Raw genomic sequence first — 20,246 nt, forward strand, 5'->3', positions numbered from 1 at the left:
AATGACACCGGCTCTCTTTTCTAAATTGTAGTGCTGCCCATATGAAGCAAGCCACTGTGGAGAAGGCCATTCCATAGTCGTATTTTCAGATATTAGCGTAGATATAAATGTCAGTCGGATTTTGAATGAGGTTTTCCTACTTGATCTTTCACTAGCCTCCATGCACCCAGTATAATGTAGCTCCTTCCAGTCACAGATTTATAAACAAACATACAACTCTTCTTGCAAGCAGACTAGACCTTTAAATCTATGGATTTAATACAAAATCATGTATTTACTTTGTTCAAATACTCATTTTAATAACGCAGGGGTTTAACTGAAAGTCATTAACCTTCATCCTTGCATCCAAGATAACTGATCTATTGGTGCTTAACATCATTACAAAACTATACTTTTGAAGAAAGATGCTAATTGGCTGGGGATGTCATTTAACTCGTATGATGACTTATTCATCATGTGAGTGATCTAAAACATTTCACGTGCAGAAGACAGGAATGATAGCTTTTTATTACACCACTGAAGTGAAATCCACAGGTGGCGCACCTTTACTTCGTGACTGTTAACTGTGTCAACTGACGTACACGTCATTGCCCCGCTGTCTCACTGCGCCTGCGCTGACAACTTCACTCGAGGAAGTGAGTAGGAGAGGCAACACAGGCGACAGAAAAGAGTTTGTTGTTTATTCCCCGCGCAGAGAGGATAAAACAACCCCGCAGCCTTTTCAAAATGTCGGGATTTGATAACAACCCGTTCGCAGCGCCTGACAGCGAAAACCCTTTCAATGTAAGTGTGTTTGGTGTAAGATTTAGTTGAGTAGCTGGTAAGGAACAGTCGAGCCTGGGTGCTGACATATCATTCGTTAAAAGGAAACTTGTTGGGAGGATGTGGGGGCGGGATCTACTTCTGCCTTCTTGAAAGCCATTTGGCAACGATGGCTGATTGACAGGGCTTCAACCAATCAGCGGTCTGTGTGAGAAAAGAGGGCGGGTTATTCTTTGGGTTTAGTTGCAGGAAGTTAAACTGTAGCCAGTAAGGAATGTGTGTCAAACCTTTTTAGCCACATTACAACTGTTACAATTCAATTTTAAACGATTTCGTAGGACTATGTGGCTTCTCTAATATGTTGAATATGATTTGATATGGGTTTGGAGTCCTGTAATCTGTAATGTTTTCTAAATTCACTGGTGGAAGAAGTACTCTGATCCTTTACTTTAGTAAAAGTACCAATACCTCAGTTTCAAAATACTATATTACTGGTAAAGGTACAGTCAGTCACTGATATCTAATTCTATCTGACATTACTAGGTTGTTAATACTCAATGCCAGTGTTAATCAGGCAGCAACGTAATGCTATAGCTACCTAGTTTACTCCAGTGGTTCCCAGCCTAGTGGTCAGGGCTGTGTAGAGGGCGGCAATATAAAGCTGAGGGGTCATGAGATGATAAATGGGAGAGGAAAAATGAAAAAAATGAAATTTCAGGCTTACTATTGTACCTCAATTCGTGCTGCTGTTTGAATTTCTAACCTACAGGATGTAGCCTAGAAGTCCATTCAATCTATAAAAAGCTCTGTTACTTCATTGTCTTTGTGTCCTAAAAAATATTGAATCTGGATAACTTTTTAGAACACAGCTTGCCAGCAGTGTTCATTGAAAAGTCCGTATTTTTCAATGTTCGGAAGTAGGCCATCTAACACTTGGTGATTCATTGTTAAAGAGGCTCACCTACAGATGGAAGTGTTTCTTAATGTGCATCATGGAAGATGTCAATTGTTGTAAAAGAGGATTTACTATTTTGAAATGCACTGGAAAATGAAATGGGGATGTATTGTTATCCTCATGTCAAAGGTTATTGATTGTTATCGATCAAATGTTAAAAGATAGCGCTCTTAATTTCTTAGTCAGAAAAAAAGCAAACTAAAGACAAAATCAAAAACCTGAAGCTCTTCAATTTACAGTCAGATATGACAAAGAAACACCACAAAATCTCACATTTGAAAATCTAGAATCACTAACTTTCTAGCATTTTTGTTTGTAAAACGACGGGAACGATTTTTGAATTATCAGAATTTTTGATTAATTAACTTCTGTTGATCGACTAATTGATTAATCGACTAAATGTTGCATCTCTGCTCTCCAGACTCTTCAAAGAGACAAGATGCTTGCAATTTTATTATTGCTTACATTATCTAAGAAGGGGTCCTCCACTGATTTAATGTTGCATGTCTCTAAGGTTTGGCTGGTGAACAACACATTAAAAGAAGAATGGTCATCAGAAAGGCATCAGCAGTTGTGATATATTGAGCTCCAAAAACAGTGGATTCTGCATTTTGCATAATGCAACTTTAGTGCAATTTTTCACTAGACCGTCCCCATCTGGTAAACACCCAGTTATTTCAAACTACCAAGTTTGAAATCTCAACTAAAAAATTATTATTATTATTATTATTATTGTTGTTATTATTTACATATACAGAAAGACAATCTTCTTGTTTTGTAAATACAAGAAAACCTTATTTTTTTAAAGGATTTGACACATTTTTTCTTTGTAGCTGTAAAGCTGTAAACATGCTAGTCTCCATCTTTTTCTTCTTCTTATGTAGTATGTATTAGCAAAAGTTGAAAATTTGCAGGAAAGGAAATACGCTAACAGGCCCAACTCCCTCTCTCTTACTGTAGGCGTGTCATTTTGGTCAGCTTCCTCAAAAATGTGGGCAGGGGTTAACATGCAGCATAAAAGGTGAATTGGATTTTAACAGATTAGTCACAATTGACAGTTGGTAATATGTGACTTTGCCTGCTGAGGAACTTGGACGCCCAGATTGCAGTGCTTCTAGACACATAACATAACATCTAATCTAGGTTATAGCACCATGTTAAACACACTTGCTTTTTTTTATAGGTCTTTTAAAATCAGGTTTGTAGAAGAATTTTGTTGAAGCTTGTTTGTTGAGGCTTGTAAAATAAGAAATTCATGGCTTGAAGGCAACCATAGTATATCATATTTCATGTGTGAATACCCATATTGCATTACAAATCAAAATTAAGAATCTGTGAATACTTTTATGATTTCTATGACATTACATAACACAGTCACTTTGACAGTAATGCAGAGTCACACTTTATCATAACAGGTGCACAATAGCTGTGACGTCAGTGGAGACCACTGTTTGCTTGCAGGGTGTGGAGGTGGCTGAATAAATAACCTACTAGCAGCTGGAATATGTTGTGTACGCCATAGTGCAGATCACTTCACTGTGAACTGGTTGAGTGTAAACAAGTGTGCTGTCTGTGGTTACGTTAAAGTAGTTAAAATATTTCCAACTTTTGAAATTAATTCAGTATAATAACAACACACACACATATATTTGTGCACCCTCTGTGACCTTGAAGTTTAATGTGGTGGTTTCTTCCCCAGTCATCTGCAGAGTCCTCTTATGTGTTTCTAAAAGTTGTAACACTGCAGGGCTGTGGTATGCAATGTGGAGGGTGGCTTAAATCTGTTTAGTAGCAATATTCAGCTGTAGTTATGAAATGAGTACAATAGCCACACCTAGGTATTCAAAGGTTATCACAGCAAATTCTGTTTCCCGGTACAGAGACACTTAGGTCAGGACATCTTGCTGATTTGATTCCAAATTATTTCTAGTCTTTTAGGTTTGAATTAGTCAAATTCTAAGGCCAGACCCTTGTAGATCTTAATATCAGTGGAGAGGTGCTTTCGTGTGCATCTCCACACCTCTTTGCTGTTGTTTTAACACATGGTGTCATCTTGTTTCGTCTCGTCCCAGCTTAGGTCTTATTTCAGAGAGGCTTGTCATCACTTTGGTTACAGTGTTCTTCGTTCACTGCAGTCTGTGCTGTGTCATCAAAAGGCTCAAGCAGTTCTTTAGTGGTGACTCAGCAGGATGTTTTTCCTGCCTTTTACATATGGTAAACACATTTTGCATCATAAGTTTTGAATGTATCATTAAGCTGTGGTGATGGACAGAGAATTCTGTGTTAAAAGACGTCATCTGTCGTTTAAAACGCACACCAGGATATTTTTGAAAATATTCCAAGTTAGAAGTAGTTGTAGTCAAAACAGTCTCAAAGGATGTGATCAGTTAAATTTTTTAACTTTTCATTGAACCAGATTTCTTTTTACCCATAATGCCAAGTATGAAGGAGTGAAACTGTTGGGTTATATCCCTCTGTTTCCTTCTGGGAATGTTAACAGGTGTGTCAGAGGCAGATAAGTAACTGCGAGTGAGGTCACACTTTTAATCACATGACCAGTAGGGGACGCGTTGAGTTGTCATGTGAGGTTCTTGTTCTTCATTCGTTGACACAGATTCTAGAAATAGTTCTGACAGTTTTTAGTTAAAAGTTTTGTTTTATCATACACTCAGTAGTCAGTTTATTAGGAACATCAGGCTAAAACTAATGCGGTCTAATACAACTGTGCTGTAATATTTCCTCCCTTCATGAAGGTTATAATGTTTGTTTGTTTTTGTTGAGACTAGTTTGTGGTGACTAATCCAGTGTTATCTCGGCCCTGTAGTGTGCAATATATATAATATAGTATGAAATAATACATAATATATTTACAGCTTTTAACCTTTTTTAAATGTTGCATTGTAATTTTGCTAATAACAACTATATGATACATTAAGATACATCAAATGTTTTCCTTATTTTATATATATATTTTATCTGTGAAATTTTTCCCTTTTTTTTTTTTTTTTTTACAAAAAAAACAAATAGACATAAAAGAGTAGAACAAAATAAAACAAACTGCCAGCTCATGACATGAAATGTGTGTCAGAAACAGAGTCCATGGAACTAAACACCACTCTCCTTAGTAATATGTTTAATAAAGGGTCCCCGAATCTTAAGGAACTTAGGGTGGGCATTGAACAGAGTACATGTGTTGTTATTTTCCTTTTTGACTAGTTGTCAAAACGCTCATGGAATTTCTGGAATATCGTGATTTGTTTATTTGTATTCTGGACATTAAAGGAATGTGAAATATTCTCAGAGGATCTAATACTCACTGGTTCTCAGGGAACGTAGCTAATGGATCACAACCACACCATATAAGATGAATGCATATTTTGCGTGGCTGCATAGTTTTGCAGGACTGGACTCTACAAATTGCACCTTGTTAATCAAATAACGGGTAACAGGTTACAGGAATGTATACGTATACAGGAATGGAGAGATTATTGTGAGATTATTTTCATTTGTCAGTCATTTTTTCAATTAATCCACAGTTTAGTCTATAAAATGTCAGAGAATAGTGAAAAATGTTCATCACAATTTTCCAAAGGTCTTGGTGATGTCTTCAGATTTGTGTTTGTGGTTTGATGTTTGACTAACAGTCCAAAACCACGAAATATTCAGTTTTCAATAATGTAAAACTGCACATTGGAGAAACTCGATCTAGAGTATAATGGCATAAAAACTGTATATGATTGATATGATTATCAAAATTGTTTGCAATAAATTTTCTGTTGATTGATTAATTGACCAATCAATGCAGCTCTTCAATTTATTTGACCCATTCATTCCTGTGTATGGCAGATTTCAGCTGGTTTCTTTCACAATATTCCAAATGATTTTCCAACTGGAAAATGGTGTTTAAATCCAGTAATGTGGACCCCTTTTTTTAGGTCAGTGGAGCACTTTGATTTAGTCATGGAATTTCCTGGAAAAATTCATGGAATTCAACAGGACCAAACAAAGCCCCGTAAAATCTGCTTTTATCAGACTTTCACTTGTCCGACTCGGCAGTTGGCGTCTTCTCATATCAGTTATAAAGAGTTGAGCTCATTGTGAGGTCTTTGATCATACAGCACCCATCAGAGCCAATTAATGTTTACCAATGGTCCGTGCCTGACTCCTGTTCAGAAAAGAGTTCTTCCAAGCTAATGATTCATCAAGACCTCTGGGGGTTATTGCAACAATAGTTGGAGGTTATTGTAACTCACCTTAAGACTTGGTCAGAACATGGTACCAGACTCTCTTAAACTTTACCTCCAGTGCTCCAGGAAATGAAAGTTCCTAAGGGAGAGTTCCTCTGAAGATAAGATAAACAGCAGTAATGTCTGTGTGTTTTTCAGAGGACAAATATCAAAACTGAAGATTAGAGGACATTTGAAGTCCAGCTAATGTTTATAGCAATGATGCTCAGGCGATCCAAAAGACAACATTCTGGCACAGGCACCTCCCGTGTGGACAAAGCATAATATGTCACAGTGCAGGTGGTACTCATTCATGTCAATTAGAAACTGTGACATAATTAGAGACATAAATCAGTATAAGAGAATTTAAACAGTTAACCATTATGATTATTTATATTTGCAACTTTCTGTTTTTCAGCACAGTTGTTTAATTTTTATTGTTTAGTTCTTTAGTTTTTCAGCGGTTTGCGTCAGTCCGTGTCTTGACTGTCTCAGATGTGTTAGTAGTTTATGTGTGTGGTGATTAGATGAGTGACTGGTGAGGATGACATGTGTTGTTGTCTTGCAGGATCCTTCTGTCACACAAATGACCAACCCCAGTATAGAACCAGTTGACCAGTACAGCCCCTTCCCTGCCCAGTCCACAGTAAGGCATCTGAAACCAGTATCATTGTGTCGTTTTCCTTTTCCTTCTCCATTGTCATTTTTTGTTTTGCTCCGTCTTTATCTGTCTTCAACCTGTTTTTATCTCCTCATACTCCCTGTGTCTTTGTCTTCTCTTTCCTTCTGTCTTTTATTTCTCCTCTTGTTTGATCTTTGATCATCCCCCTACTTCCTGGTTTTCCTGTATGTTTTGGTTTTCTTCTTTCCCTTGTTAATCTAATTTTTCTTGTTCTTTCCACCCTTCTGCTTCCTCTAACTCTCCATAATATTCATCCCATTATCTTCCTTCATTTTCCTCTTGGTCTTGGTCTTGTTGTCTCAACCTTGTACACCTCATCACCACCACTGCCATTTGTTTGCTTATCATTTTCCAGGAAGGCTTAGCTACTCATACGACTCCAGCCTCCACCTCTCCCTACCAGCCTGCTGTGTTACAGCCATCTACAGAGCCCAGTCCACAGGTGAGTCACAGTCGTGGAGATTCTCTCTGCCAAACCCTCCACTTATCTGCTGCACTTGAAAAATATTTCGCTGAAGTAGATTACAGGACAGTAGTTTCCTGGCTCTGTTGTCGTATACTGTATATTTTATTGCAGCTCTGTTTTTGTTCACACTGTTGGCACAGCTACTTCAGGTTTCTACAAAATAAAGCCAGTATTAAAAAAAAGAAAAAAAAGAAAAACACTGAACATAGAGAGGACTGTACAAAGTGACAAAACAAACAGAAAGTTAGAGGAAAGTTAAATAAACAAACAAAATACAGAAAAATACAAGAAAGGATGGTGTGGAGTTCATTCTTCTTAGAATATTCCCATAACAAAAAAAAAATATATATATATTGATGCTTTTGCCAAAAATCATAATGTATCTTGAATATGAGAGAATCCATTATTCATTGACGCACTAATGGGTCTAATCGAGGCACTACAATCAAAGACCCAAAGATTTACCTCCAGTGTGATCTGAGACACTACTAAACCAACTTTTATCAGCCTGAGAGGATGATGCATGTCGGTGCAGTCTAGTTGCTGTTAAAAGAGTTATTCTGATAATGGATAATTAAAGGTCGAATGATGAGCTTTTAAAAGGTTTAACAGACAATCCACACCTTGTTTTTAAAAGACCTGTTTGGTTTTGCTGTTTGGCCCGAGGCACGACTGCATTATGAAGGTTGTCATGTTTACTTAGCATTTGTTTACTTAAGATTACAGAGCTCAACAACATCTCATAGTTATATATAGTCATTCAGGATTTTACTTTTAGCCAACAGTTTGTTGGATCTAACATCTGTAATTACTAGATGAGTCTAGAGAGCCACCGTCTCCTCAGATTAACAAGTGTTACCTGAGGACGTTTTTCGCGCAACACAAGCATCAGTTTACACAATATTATAATGAGCCTCCTTGTTCCAATTGTAATCTCATAAATATTCATAGCACTACAGATCACCTGCGTCCTTCCTTTTTCTGCCAGGTCAGACAGCAGATATGATGATCATGAATATGTATTTTTAGACTAACATACAGTGTCATGGCCTTTTGAAAACACAGCTACCCCTCTATAAACACTTGTGAATGCTCATCTACATGTTGGCTCTGTAATAGTTTACACGAGTTCATCCCTGTCTCAGATGTTAAATATGTAAAATATTGAATATATAATGCAGGCTGATATGTGTACTGTCTTTTATTTTGAAATTTTGCCTTGCAGTATGTGCAAGGCCCTTTTGTCTCTGCACCATATGTTTGTAACGTGAGCTGCTGATATGTCTCTGCACTAATGTCACCAAGATAAATTCCTGTACATTTCCTGTGTTTGTTGACTAAAGTGTTCTTGACTCTCCTTATTCAGGCGACTGCTGCCGCAGCTCAGGCCAACCTGCTGAGGCAGCAGGAGGAGCTGGAGAGAAAAGCTGCTGAGCTGGACCGCAGAGAGCATGAGCTCCAGAGCAGAGGCCCGACAGGTCATTAAAGACAAAACCTCTCCCCTCCTCTCCTCTCCTCTCCCCTCCTCTCCTCTCCTCTCCCCTCCTCTCCTCTCCTCTCCTCTCCTGCTGTGTGAAAAAAATGACATCCTTGCACGCAAGCTGTGAAAAAATACTCTGATAACGAAATAGATATTGAGTATAAAATTCATGTTACAGTCAAACTATGCTGGTGGCACGTATTGATGTTGCATCACCTTTCAGTTTGGCTTCGTATTTACATGGATTTTCAACTTTGGTGTTTGCTATTTGTTGAGTTAATGTTGATCCTGACCTGCATTGAAAAACTAGAGCCTCCATGTACAGGATGTTTATCCCACTATTGTGCTGAATCAATTAATTAAACACAACACAAAATTACTGACACATATTCACATATTCACATATTCTTCGTTATTGTTGCTTTTCAAGTCAAAAATATCAAACATTTACAGGTTAAAACAGCTTGAATGTTAAAATTTGCTCTTCTTTTATTCATATCTTTGTTCGTTCAAACCTGAACATTTTTATTCGTCCACATGGGGATAGCCAGAGGTGGAGGCTTTATGCGTTTGGGTTGTCTGTCCCATTCTCGTGAAGGTGATATATAAGTTCAAAGTTCAAGGTCATGGTGACCTCATGTTCTTGTGAGTGTGACATATCAGGAATGCTCACAGGGAATTTCATTACATCCAGCACAAACATTCACTAAGACTTAAAGATGAAGTGATTAGAATTTGGTGGTCATAGGTCAAAGGTCAAGGTCAGTGTGATCTCACAAAACACATTTTTGGCCATAACTCAAGATTTCAGTCTTTAATTGTGACACAATTGAACTCAAATATCTATAAGGATAAAATTAAGTGATGACATTTTATATCCAAAAGGTCAACTTCACTGTGACATCATAATGTTCTACAAAAACACCTCACACACATTATTGAACACTGTAACTCAGGAAGGAGAGACTGTGACCATATTTCCTGCAACTTGGCTGGTTGGCGGAGGCAAACAAACTGATTGATTAGTAAAAAAAACTAAACATTTTAATATAAATTACAGATGTGTATGTGGACAGTGTGGGCTTCATGAGATGCAGTATGAAGATGTGATACATCAGCTGTGTTGTATAGTGTGTTAGTCCAGAGCTGAGGCAGTGACATACATCCACATCCTGGACTCGACCTTCTCATTAGATATCTTATCTAACTGCCACAATGGCTACTTCAATATAACTGTGTTTAACCTGCTGCACGGGGGAAATCTACCAGTTGTGTTGGTCTGCATGTGTACTCACATTACTTCTGTGCTGTTTAGTATATATTTGCCCTATCTGAATGTAATATTGATAATAATAAAAACCTGCTGGAATAGAAATGCTACTGTATATTGAGTCCCACCCACATGATGAATGAAGTTTCTGTAACAATGCTAGAGGAGTGTCATGATTTTGATAGAGTTGGCGCTTCTCTTCCTGCAGTAGTGGATATCTTGTGTTTTCTAACAGGGATGATATTGTCTCTGTCTCGACAGGTAAAGAGAACAACTGGCCTCCACTTCCCAAAAGCTTCCCCATCAAACCGTGTTTCTATCAGGACTTCTCAGAGGAAATCCCCCCAGAGTATCAGAGAGTGTGCAAGATGATGTATTATCTCTGGATGTGTAAGTACATAAACATGATGCATTTGTGCATCAGGGCAGAAATATAAGAAGACATTTCAGCGTGATGCAGTTTCTGTCTGCAGTAAGAATTGTTGTGTACATTTTTAGAGATTAGCATTTTTACAGAAAATCGCCACAAAACCTGAGATGCCTCACCGTAAAACATTATTAAACTTCTGTGTATTTTTGTTCTCTGAACTGTTTGAATACCAAAAACGTTTTGGACAGATATTGTGTTTTAATAATCAGTGCTGCTGTGTCATTGACTTAGTCTTTTGACTTTCACTGATTATGTAATGTCATCTTAGACAAACTCCAGTTTGGTGTTAGTACCTGTTAACATTCATTATGTTTGTCAAGAGCTTTGTAAGACTTACTACAACGTTCTTCACTTATTTACAGCAGCTGCGCTAGAGCTGTTTGTGTTTGCTATATAAATGAAGATGATGCTGATATTACTGATATTATTAGTGTGATTGAGATGTGGCTCTCTCTCTGTTTCCTCAGTAAACTGTGTGACTCTATTCCTCAACCTGCTGGCTTCTCTGGCTTACTTCACCACTGGTGCTAACCATGGTGTGGATTTTGGCCTCGCTATCCTCTGGCTCATCCTCTTCAGTCCCTGCTCCTTCCTCTGCTGGTACCGGCCCGTGTACAAGGCCTTCAAGTGAGTCTATCCGGTGCTCCTGCTACATACACCACACAGTAATGATCACCATGCCTGCTGCTTCAAGAGGAAATCAGTGTTAGATGACTATTTAATATAATTGCAACCACTATGTTTCCATGCCAACCTCTCATCTTGTATGCAACTCATACAAAGTTATATGAGGACATGTTTAGCCGAGCTCTCTGGCTTATTGTTTTATCCTGTGATGCACAGTGAGCCAAAGGAGATACAACAGAACACATAATAATTTTAACTGTTGTTATACATTATAGTAATCCACATAGGTAGCTTATATGTTAGTGTTAAATGTAACTTAGTAGTATAGTAATGTAGTGGTCCTCATCTGCATTATCTTTTTATCACACCATGGTCATGGGAAACACTGTTTTCTCTTTGGTTCGCAGGTGTCGGTTAAAACAGTTTAACACCTTAATTGACACCTCAGGTATGAGTCAGTGCACAAGATCTGTTAAATTATAAAGTAACTATAGCAACAACAACAAAAATATATATTTTGTGCTATATTGCAAGTTATTATGTGCTGTTAGGTAGAAGTAATGCAGTGCAATACAATGGTCCTGCAGTAAATCCTCCTTGGTTTGTGTGATCATTGTGGAGGATGTAGTTATACTGAGAGGTGTTTTCTATTATTTACTCTACTCTCATTAATATAAATGGCTGTAACATAACATAACATCATTTAACAGCCCCACAAACAACATCCTCCAAAATAACCATGAAGTTTAATCAGCACCTCTCAAACAAAAACTGAACATTATAACCTTCATGAAGGAGCATTTACTGCAGGGCTGTTGCATTAGACTCCATTAGTTTTCCTAATAACCTGCCAGCTGAGTGTACAGTGCACAGTAATACACCTGTCAATGTGCTAATATAGAAAGTAATGGACTCGACAGAGGAAATGTCACTTTGTTTACGACACAACATTCTTTGCTTCAACCTCGTCCATTTATTTGTTTTGTTTTGCATCACTTTGTTTTACATTACTGTGTAATGTGTAATGTAATATTAATTAAATGTATGTTTTCTCATTTTTAGGACTGACAGCTCCTTCAGCTTCTTCTTCTTCTTCTTTGTGTTTTTCTGCCAAGTGGTTATCTTCATTATCCAGGCTGTAGGTATCCCCGGCTGGGGGAACAGGTGAGTCACACACTCTTTATTTAATGTTAACATTTAGAGAGATTAGAAATTAAGTTTATAAATGGTTTGGATACTGTCCCCACTGTAAATGTCTTTACATCCAATCTCAATTTTAATTGAGCTAATCTAAACATATTAAAGATAATTAACTGGATTTATTGGTGATTTCAAACATTTCTCCTGACTGATTCAAACAGGTTTTCTGTTTACTTGTGGCTCCTTGTGTTTAGTGTCTGGATTGCTTCCAGTCAGCTGGCCGATAAGCTGCTGTCTTCTCTCTATTCTTTTTTTTTGTCATTTTCTGCATTCTTCCATCTCTTCTGACAGAGACTTTCCATCCCTCAGCCTCTAGCCGACTGCCTCTCTGTCTGCTGGTAACTCTGTAAGTTTCTGCTGCTTTCTGTCTCTGCTACCTTTTGCCAACACTCGCTTTCTTCTCGCCTTGTCTGTATATTGTGGTTTTGGGCAAAACGAGTTATGTGGTAAATGGATGGGCTTTCTACTCGAGAATAAAACGACCAGAATATAAATTAGATTATCACTTCACAGGTCTATTTTAAAAGCAGATGGTGACTTGGCCTCTGTTGTCAGGCTGCCGGCCGTTTTTTAAATACTGGACTTTAATTTTTTTCCTTTTATGATTACTTTTTTCTCTCTTTCATTTTTCTCCTTCATAAGTACTTTTGAAATATTTTATCTGTTAATGTTGTTATGAATTGGAATGATAATACTGAGTAAAGCCTGTTTTAATACAAGTATAAGAAGGAATATGACAAAAAAGTTTAGTAAATTAAGGTAGTCTGTTTAAATATGTTTTAAAAAGTGATTTAAGATTTAGATTTTTTATGACAATGCTTATTTTACCATTTTAAATAACTTGGACAAAGAGGTCCAAAAATTACAAAATAGATAATGAATACTTAATATAGTCAGTACAATATGGGCAGATGAATACTTAAATAATACTACATATGGTATCATCACCTGCTTTTGTTTCCCTGACTACCTACTTTAAAAAGATCAGATCGGTTTTCATGGATTTTTCCATAAATCCTGATGCTGCACAACTTCTCAGACTTACACATACATACAGTCAAGAATTTAGGAATAGTTTTTCATCTCTCTCTTTTGAGTCACAAAAACTCCCTTCCATCCAATTCAGATGCAGAAATCCTGGTAGATACTTTAAGTACATCCAGAATCCACTTCTGTACTGTGCCCTTTGCATTTGGTCCAAAACACAGCCACCAGAGTCCTGACAGGTTCTAAGGAGTTTGATCATATACAGTCCCTTCAGAAAGAATCCACATTGTGAACACTTTATTGTGTTGCAGATTTAATTGCAAATTGATAAAATTACCATTTATGTTCATCAATCTACGCTCAATAACCCACAGTGACAAGTGAAAACATGTTTTTAGAAATTTTGCTAATTTATTTAAAAAAACAAAAACTGAAACCTGTCATTTACAGAAGTACTCAGACCTTTAATCCAGTCTTTTTAAAGAAGCATCTTTAGCAAAAGTTACAGTTTTGAGTCCTCTTGGGTCTTTTCAGCCTTTACACACCTGGATTTGGGCAGTTTATCCCATTATTCCTGGCAGATCCTTTAATTCGACTGGATGGGAAACATCTGTGAGCTGCCGCCTTCAGGTGTTTCTACAGATGTCGTATGTGAGTTGAGTCTGGGCTTTGGCTGGGCCACTCACACTCACAGTGAGAGACTTGTCCCGAAGCCACTCCAGCTTTGTCTTGACTTTTTGCTTCGGTCATTGTGCTGAAAGGTGAACCGCCGCTCCAGTCTCAGGTCACCTGTTCTCTGGTGCAGGTTTTCTTCAAGGAGGTCTCTGTAGTTAGCTGCGTTCATTCATGTGTCTCTCAATTCTGACCAGTCGCCCTGTCAGTTTTGGATTTTCAATAAATTTTACAAAAAAATCTAAAATTGTGTTTTCACCAACTGTTAGGGATTATTGAGTGAAGACCGATGGGCAAAAATGGTAATTATCCATTTAAAATTCAATTTTCAACAGAATAAAGTGTTCAGAAAGTGAAGGGATGTTAATCTGAATCTTTTGAAGCCACTATGACACCAGTCCCGATGCATCTTTGCATTGACTACCATTACAAGCATTGAATAAACTCCCTGCTCAGCTTTTGTTGAGATTCTTAAATCTAACCTCAGTCCTGTGCGTGTGTGCGTGTCTCACAGTTGTGTGTCTGATGTTATATGTTAACCTGTAACATCTGCAGAGACTCTTTAGGTGATGTGCACTTTAAATGAACTGAAGTTAAAGGTAAAAAAAAAAAAAAAAAAAAGCCCTTTGATTTTAAGATGGCACTTTCCAGAATGACCCTTGTCCAAGTGGCTCTTCATTTCCCTCTTTCCCTTTTTCCATTTCATATTGGCACTTGTCATGTCATTAAGGCAATTTGCATAATGACAAAAGAAAGTCGAGGGGATCCTGTCTTGTTTTTTGAGATTTGCCAGTTGTTCCATTAGTGACCCAGTAGCTGTTCCTCTGCTGATGAGATGAAAATCACGAAGCAGCACAATTTTCAACTACTTATTCTGAAAACAACAAAGGGGCTTCTGGGATATTAATATGAAAATTTACCCACACTTTGAAATGTGTTTTATTTGATCTTTTAGAGCACACTTTCATGTTGTAATAATATCACTTTTATTATGTTCATCATTTATTTATTTATTTTTATAATTTATTTATAATATACTTTATTTATAATTTATTTGTGTATTTGGAATTGAACCTTTTTCCAATTTATAGAAAACATGATGCAATACAAGACAACATATTACACTGAGTCAATGGAGAACAAGTAACGAAACCAATCGGGACACATGAAATACCTAAAATCTGGATTTTGCCATAATTTAATTAAAAAAAAAAAAAACTGAGGTTGATTGCCCACTCCTTGGATTAAAATATTGTAACATGTCTGTCCTGTATATCACTATATCACTAACTTTACTCATATTCTCATTCAACCATGATTCCCACAGGGTCGTTTTTCCTATTAGAATTGATGGGTTGCTCCAAACTGAAGAATATCCTTGCTTATATTGAGAGATGTGTAACAGATTATGAGCTTTTCTCCATGTCTCTATTGAATGCTCCAAAACCATTGGTATTCATGCGTGGTATATTTTGACACGACTGTGCCTCTATTGGCCCAAAGCCGGCAGTTCTATTTCTATCAGTGTCCATGCAAATAGCTTATTATTATTATTGTTATTGTTAATATGTTCATATCTCATGTATTAGGTAATATTAATTATTTTGTTTTCTTTTAAATCACAATTTTATGATTGGCGACCTTCATTCTGCTTCTTCTTGCATCTTACGCTGCTTCTTCAACACATTCTTCTTCTCTCCCTAAATGTAACCAAACTCCCATTAAGGATACCTGTAAACTGTGTGTGCCTGTAAACAAATGTTTGACATTCAGTTAAACTAAAGCTGTTGATAAAAAATCACCTTTAACTTGATGATGTTTGTTGACTCCAGTGGTTGGATCGCTGCCTTCACTGCCATCGGTACATACAAGGCAGTGGGAGCCATCATGATCATCGTGGCCATCCTCTTCACCATGTGCGCCGTGCTGTCCGTCATCCTGCTCAAGATGGTAAGAGTTTATTCACTTTTCTTTATATTTTCAGCTCCAACTTGTGGGTTTGCAAATTACAAATCCTTAATAACTGCAGAAGCTAAATTGGTGTTCACTATTGTTATTAGGTAATGCTTTATGTTACCAGTCCCATATTTTCTAGCTAATTTCCTGGAAACTTTCCTCAAAATTTCCTAAGAATTAGCTGTTGCTACTGTTGGATATTTCCAAGAAAGGCCTGCACAATGTGTTGCTGATGGGAAAAGGAGTGTTAGTTACTACAGTTATGTAGTACACATATGTCGTATTCAAGTTATTAAGAAAAAGCCAGGAAATGATTTAGTAGGTAAGTGAAAATAGTTCATAAACAGATGTTAACATCCAGCTTATAAAGACAAAAATTACAGCTGGGCATCGTAGTTTTTAGCCAATCTTACTCAAATAGAGTAAACAGTGTATTTGGAATAATTTCCAAATGTAGATTAGCATGATCTAGTATCATGGTGTGTAGTCAGATTTAACTACGGTGCTCAGTGATGTTTTATTTGTTTTTGGACAACAACGGAGTTCAATGGAACAATTGTGGACAAAGCAGTTGTCAGTATTGATCCAAATCCAGTTGTTGATCAGGGGTCTATTAAACTAAACAGTTATTCTAGGTGTCACTATCCCTCACCAGTGTGACTCAGAGACACCATTTGCTCACCATCCCCTCCTCCTCAGGTCCACAGCCTGTACCGCCGGACCGGAGCCAGTTTCCAGAAGGCCCAGCAGGAGTTCTCACAGGGCGTCTTTACCAATAAAACCTTCCAGACAGCCGCCGCTGGTGCAGCTTCTTCCGCTGCCCAGGGAGCCTTCCAGGCAAACAACTAATGTTAGACTGAGCTAAGATGAGCTCCATTTAACAGGTCAAGGTCTATATGTTATCAGGTCTAGATGACTCATTGAGGACATTTAGGTTCACTGAAATTTGGTTGGCACCAAAGTAACAGTGATTCTTCCTGGGAGTTATTGGTACTCTTGGAGCAGCTCCTGCCTTTTGGAGCCAGTGGCTGCAAAATTATAATCTAACCTTATAATGTATAGACCTTGAGCTAGGTGAGGCTACATTATTAGCCTCCCTCCTTTCACCCTCACCCCCAATGGACAACATGTAATTCCCCAGGTTAACTTTGCTTTTCACATTCAGCGTGTCTCCTGCAGAGTGACTCGGTCCGGCTCTGTTTGGGTGTAAAAGGCAGTCGGGGGGGAAGTCACACATTAAGTGCATTTGGAGGTGGAAAGCATGAATGAAGTTGACTGATTGCTATTTCAGTGTGTCTTGGCTTTGTATATTTTGTGTGCACTTTTTGACAATGCTCTTCAGCGTAATGTGTGACTGTGTAGGCGTGTGCCTGAGTGTGTGGTTGCTGGTCACATATATTCATGTGGCTGCAGTATGCTTGCTTTTTTTTTTTTTTTTTTCCACACTGATGGTGGATACTGATCATGTAATATAAATAAGATGAAGGGTTTCTGTTTCCCTCATTTATTCAGCTTTTTTTTCTCTCCTGAAAAACATTTCTCTTCGTCGTTGGACCCAGTTTGGAAAAAATTTGTTTTGTATGCTGCAAATTTCCTTCTAACGAGGAAGAAAACTGATCCGTCATGTAGTTAATTGGTTTTGAATGGATATTACTCTTACTGTAAATATTAATTTAAATCTGGCATCATTTACTTAATGAGAAAGAATACCAAGAATAGACTGACAGCCTCCCCCGTCACTTTCAGATTGTAAGACTGCTGTCGACTTGACTTCTCTCTGGAACCAAAACTTTGTAAAACCACTGTGGTATCATTGGTGGAAGTGTTTTATAGTGAGTCTTGGTATCACATGATGGTTGATGCTGTGTTATGCCTCACTTAATTTCATGATTGCAAACATCTAATCTAATTCCTTCTTTAATTTAGAATACAGACAAAATGTAATTTTTGCTTCTCTTTAGGTCAAATTTTTTTGCTAAAGCAATAAACTGATGTTTTTTGTTTTTTTTTGCTTTATTTTAATGGTTTGTGCAGCTTCAGCTACATCTTTGAACACAGCCTTGCTCTAGAGCCGTTTCTAAGGAAACCAAAGTAATACTGAGTTTAAAATGTAAATTTTTTGCCAGTAAAATGAATACATTTACACCAAGTAGACTGAACCCAGTTCATACTGTTTACTTAAATGGGCTGAGTGGATCTGATCTGAGACCTTCCTCTGTTGTTTTCACCACTAACTGTAGATGCAGGAGGAAGGCCGAGTTATTTTTTCATGTACTCATGCAGCAGCGCGTTCAGTCGGGGGGGGGGGTCATTTAAAGTAATCAGAAAATAGTTTTTCTCCTGAAGTGTGATGGTCACAGGTATGAGAGGAGAAGGCAAGACTTGAATGCCAGATTTTCCCTGATGTGTATCTGATTTGTAATTTTTACCAGACCAGTGTGAATTTGCCATAAAAGTTCCCTACCTAAGAACAGACCCAGTGTCTCAACATCACCAGTACACAGCTAAGGTATTGCATTTTCACTTCCTCTGATCATTACACTGAACAAAACAATTCCAAATTCTCAAAAGTCTTCCTTATACCTCTGTAAGATACCACCAAGCTCTAAATTATTTGTGTACTGATGTATATTTTCTATGTGATTTTTTTTTTTTTTTTAAAACATGCACACGTGTGTTTTACTTGATGTACTGTTTTAAAACATCTGCTTGGATGTGATCATATGTCAGCGTTCCTGAAGGACAATCGCAAACGCAGATCATTCGTGTGATGTTCTTGCAGCAGATAAGGGTCTAATTTAACATCCATCATATAATACAGGATTTGTATTAATTCACACATCTCTGTGTGTATTGTATTAGGAGAACAGAATTCAGTGCCTTTTGTATTTCAATATTGAATATAGAATCTAATAAAATGCTTTGCTTTCATTTCAAGCTCTATGTGTTTTCTTTATCACAGTCCTTATAGTTTTTGATAAGTTTTACAAAATCTGTGTACGTATGAGATTCTAAACATAAATGGGAAATCTCAGGTTTTGTGGGAGAGTGGAGGTTCTGATGCTTTTACTTTATCTTTGCGTTTGATTTAACTTTGTCTTATCAAGTTGGCAAACAGTTCTTCAGCATTTTTGCATTGACATTCATACTCCACCATTATTCTGTTCTTATTTCTTCTGTGTACCTTAAATCAAGAGGAGGGTTTATTCAGGTCACCTGAATGTGATCGTACTGCAGAAGTAAAGGCGCTTCATGCTACTGGACAACATCATGAAACTGACCTGAAACTCACTCACACCCTTCTCTTTAGCAGGCTGCAGATTCTCCACAAGGGGGAGCTGTTTGGTCATCATCAGACCGGCTGTACACATGCCAGCCGGCACCATCTTAAATCTATGGTGTCATTACATTTACATCCTGCAAATATTTGCTCCATTTCACTTGTGTTGAACCCTGAATGATGGATGAATTAAGGCATGTGTTTCCTGCTTCGCCGCCTTCTGAATACATTCCCTGACACCTCCTGTTTCCCATCAGGTCCTAGGCAGCCCAAGATAACACAAATGGCAATTTCAACAAATCTAGCTGGCAGGTAGAACTAGAAGAAATACTAAATTAACTAAACAGAAAATCAAAACTTAAACAGACGACAACGTGGTGCAAAGGAGGAGGGAGCCTCCTCAGTGTCAGGGTGGATAGGTCTTTTATCAGCTAGATAGATAGATAAATAGATAGATACTTTATTTATCCCCTAGGGGAAATTCATAACAGTCAGCTGCCTCCATCTCTCTCTGATAGCCTCCAGCTCCACCCAACCAGGAACACACACAAACCCTGGCAGAGGCCCTGGGGCCGTCACATAATAAACATCTTATATTTTGACGCAGGGCTCCTCCACAAGACAGAGCCAGACAATTAGATAATAATACATGAGCCAGGTTAGTTTATATTTTATTTTTGACTTGAGCATTTATAGCTAATCAAATTCCAAAAACCAGTGAAGACTGACGAATCTGCGGCTTTTGGGTGAGAGGCCAATATAAACAGTGACACACTGTGTTTTGGAGATGTTACTATTCTAGCTTGTTTCTTCACTGTTTAGTTTACATGATCACACTACCAGACAAACTGTATCACTCTGACACACCTTTTAGTTTGTGATCGTTCGGATCCGTGTTCATATAAAACATCACATCCATCATGAACTACTTCGCACAAGATGAGGCTTTCGGGTCGGCCCTCACAGTCCGCTGACTTGAACATCATTGAAAATCTGTGTGTAGGCATCTTAAACTTGCTGTGTGTGCAAGCCAGCCTGAACATATCTCAGAGCTTGAAGTGATCTGCAGGAAGAGTGCAGATTATAATATATTCCAGTGGGGGTGGGGTCTGTAGGTGGCACTGGTTGGACAGGAGCTGTGTGGTTGGATGATTTTGTCTGATATCAGGAGGTTTCACATCAATTGCCCTTGTTACTTTGCTGATATGTTTACGTGTTGCTGAACTGAAATGTCTGCCTTCAGCCAGAACATT

At 37.8% G+C, this 20,246-nt stretch overlaps 1 protein-coding gene across 1 annotated transcript; it reads left to right on the forward strand.

Moving 5' to 3' along the window:
• The first annotated feature begins 620 nt into the window (after positions 1–620).
• On the forward strand, positions 621–18,644 carry scamp2 (secretory carrier membrane protein 2). The gene is made up of 9 exons (XM_023400340.2): positions 621–783; positions 6,512–6,589; positions 6,981–7,067; positions 8,458–8,569; positions 10,103–10,231; positions 10,739–10,898; positions 11,961–12,062; positions 15,590–15,707; positions 16,413–18,644. The coding sequence occupies exons 1-9, from the start codon at positions 727–729 to the stop codon at positions 16,560–16,562; spliced, it is 993 nt and encodes a 330-aa protein (XP_023256108.1). The 5' UTR covers positions 621–726; the 3' UTR covers positions 16,563–18,644.
• Positions 18,645–20,246: the final 1,602 nt, after the last annotated feature.

This window comes from Seriola lalandi, unplaced genomic scaffold, assembly GCF_002814215.2.
Source record: "Seriola lalandi dorsalis isolate HSWRI2012SDOR001 ecotype SW California unplaced genomic scaffold, Sedor1 jcf7180002052274, whole genome shotgun sequence".
Classification (NCBI taxonomy): domain Eukaryota; kingdom Metazoa; phylum Chordata; class Actinopteri; order Carangiformes; family Carangidae; genus Seriola; species Seriola lalandi.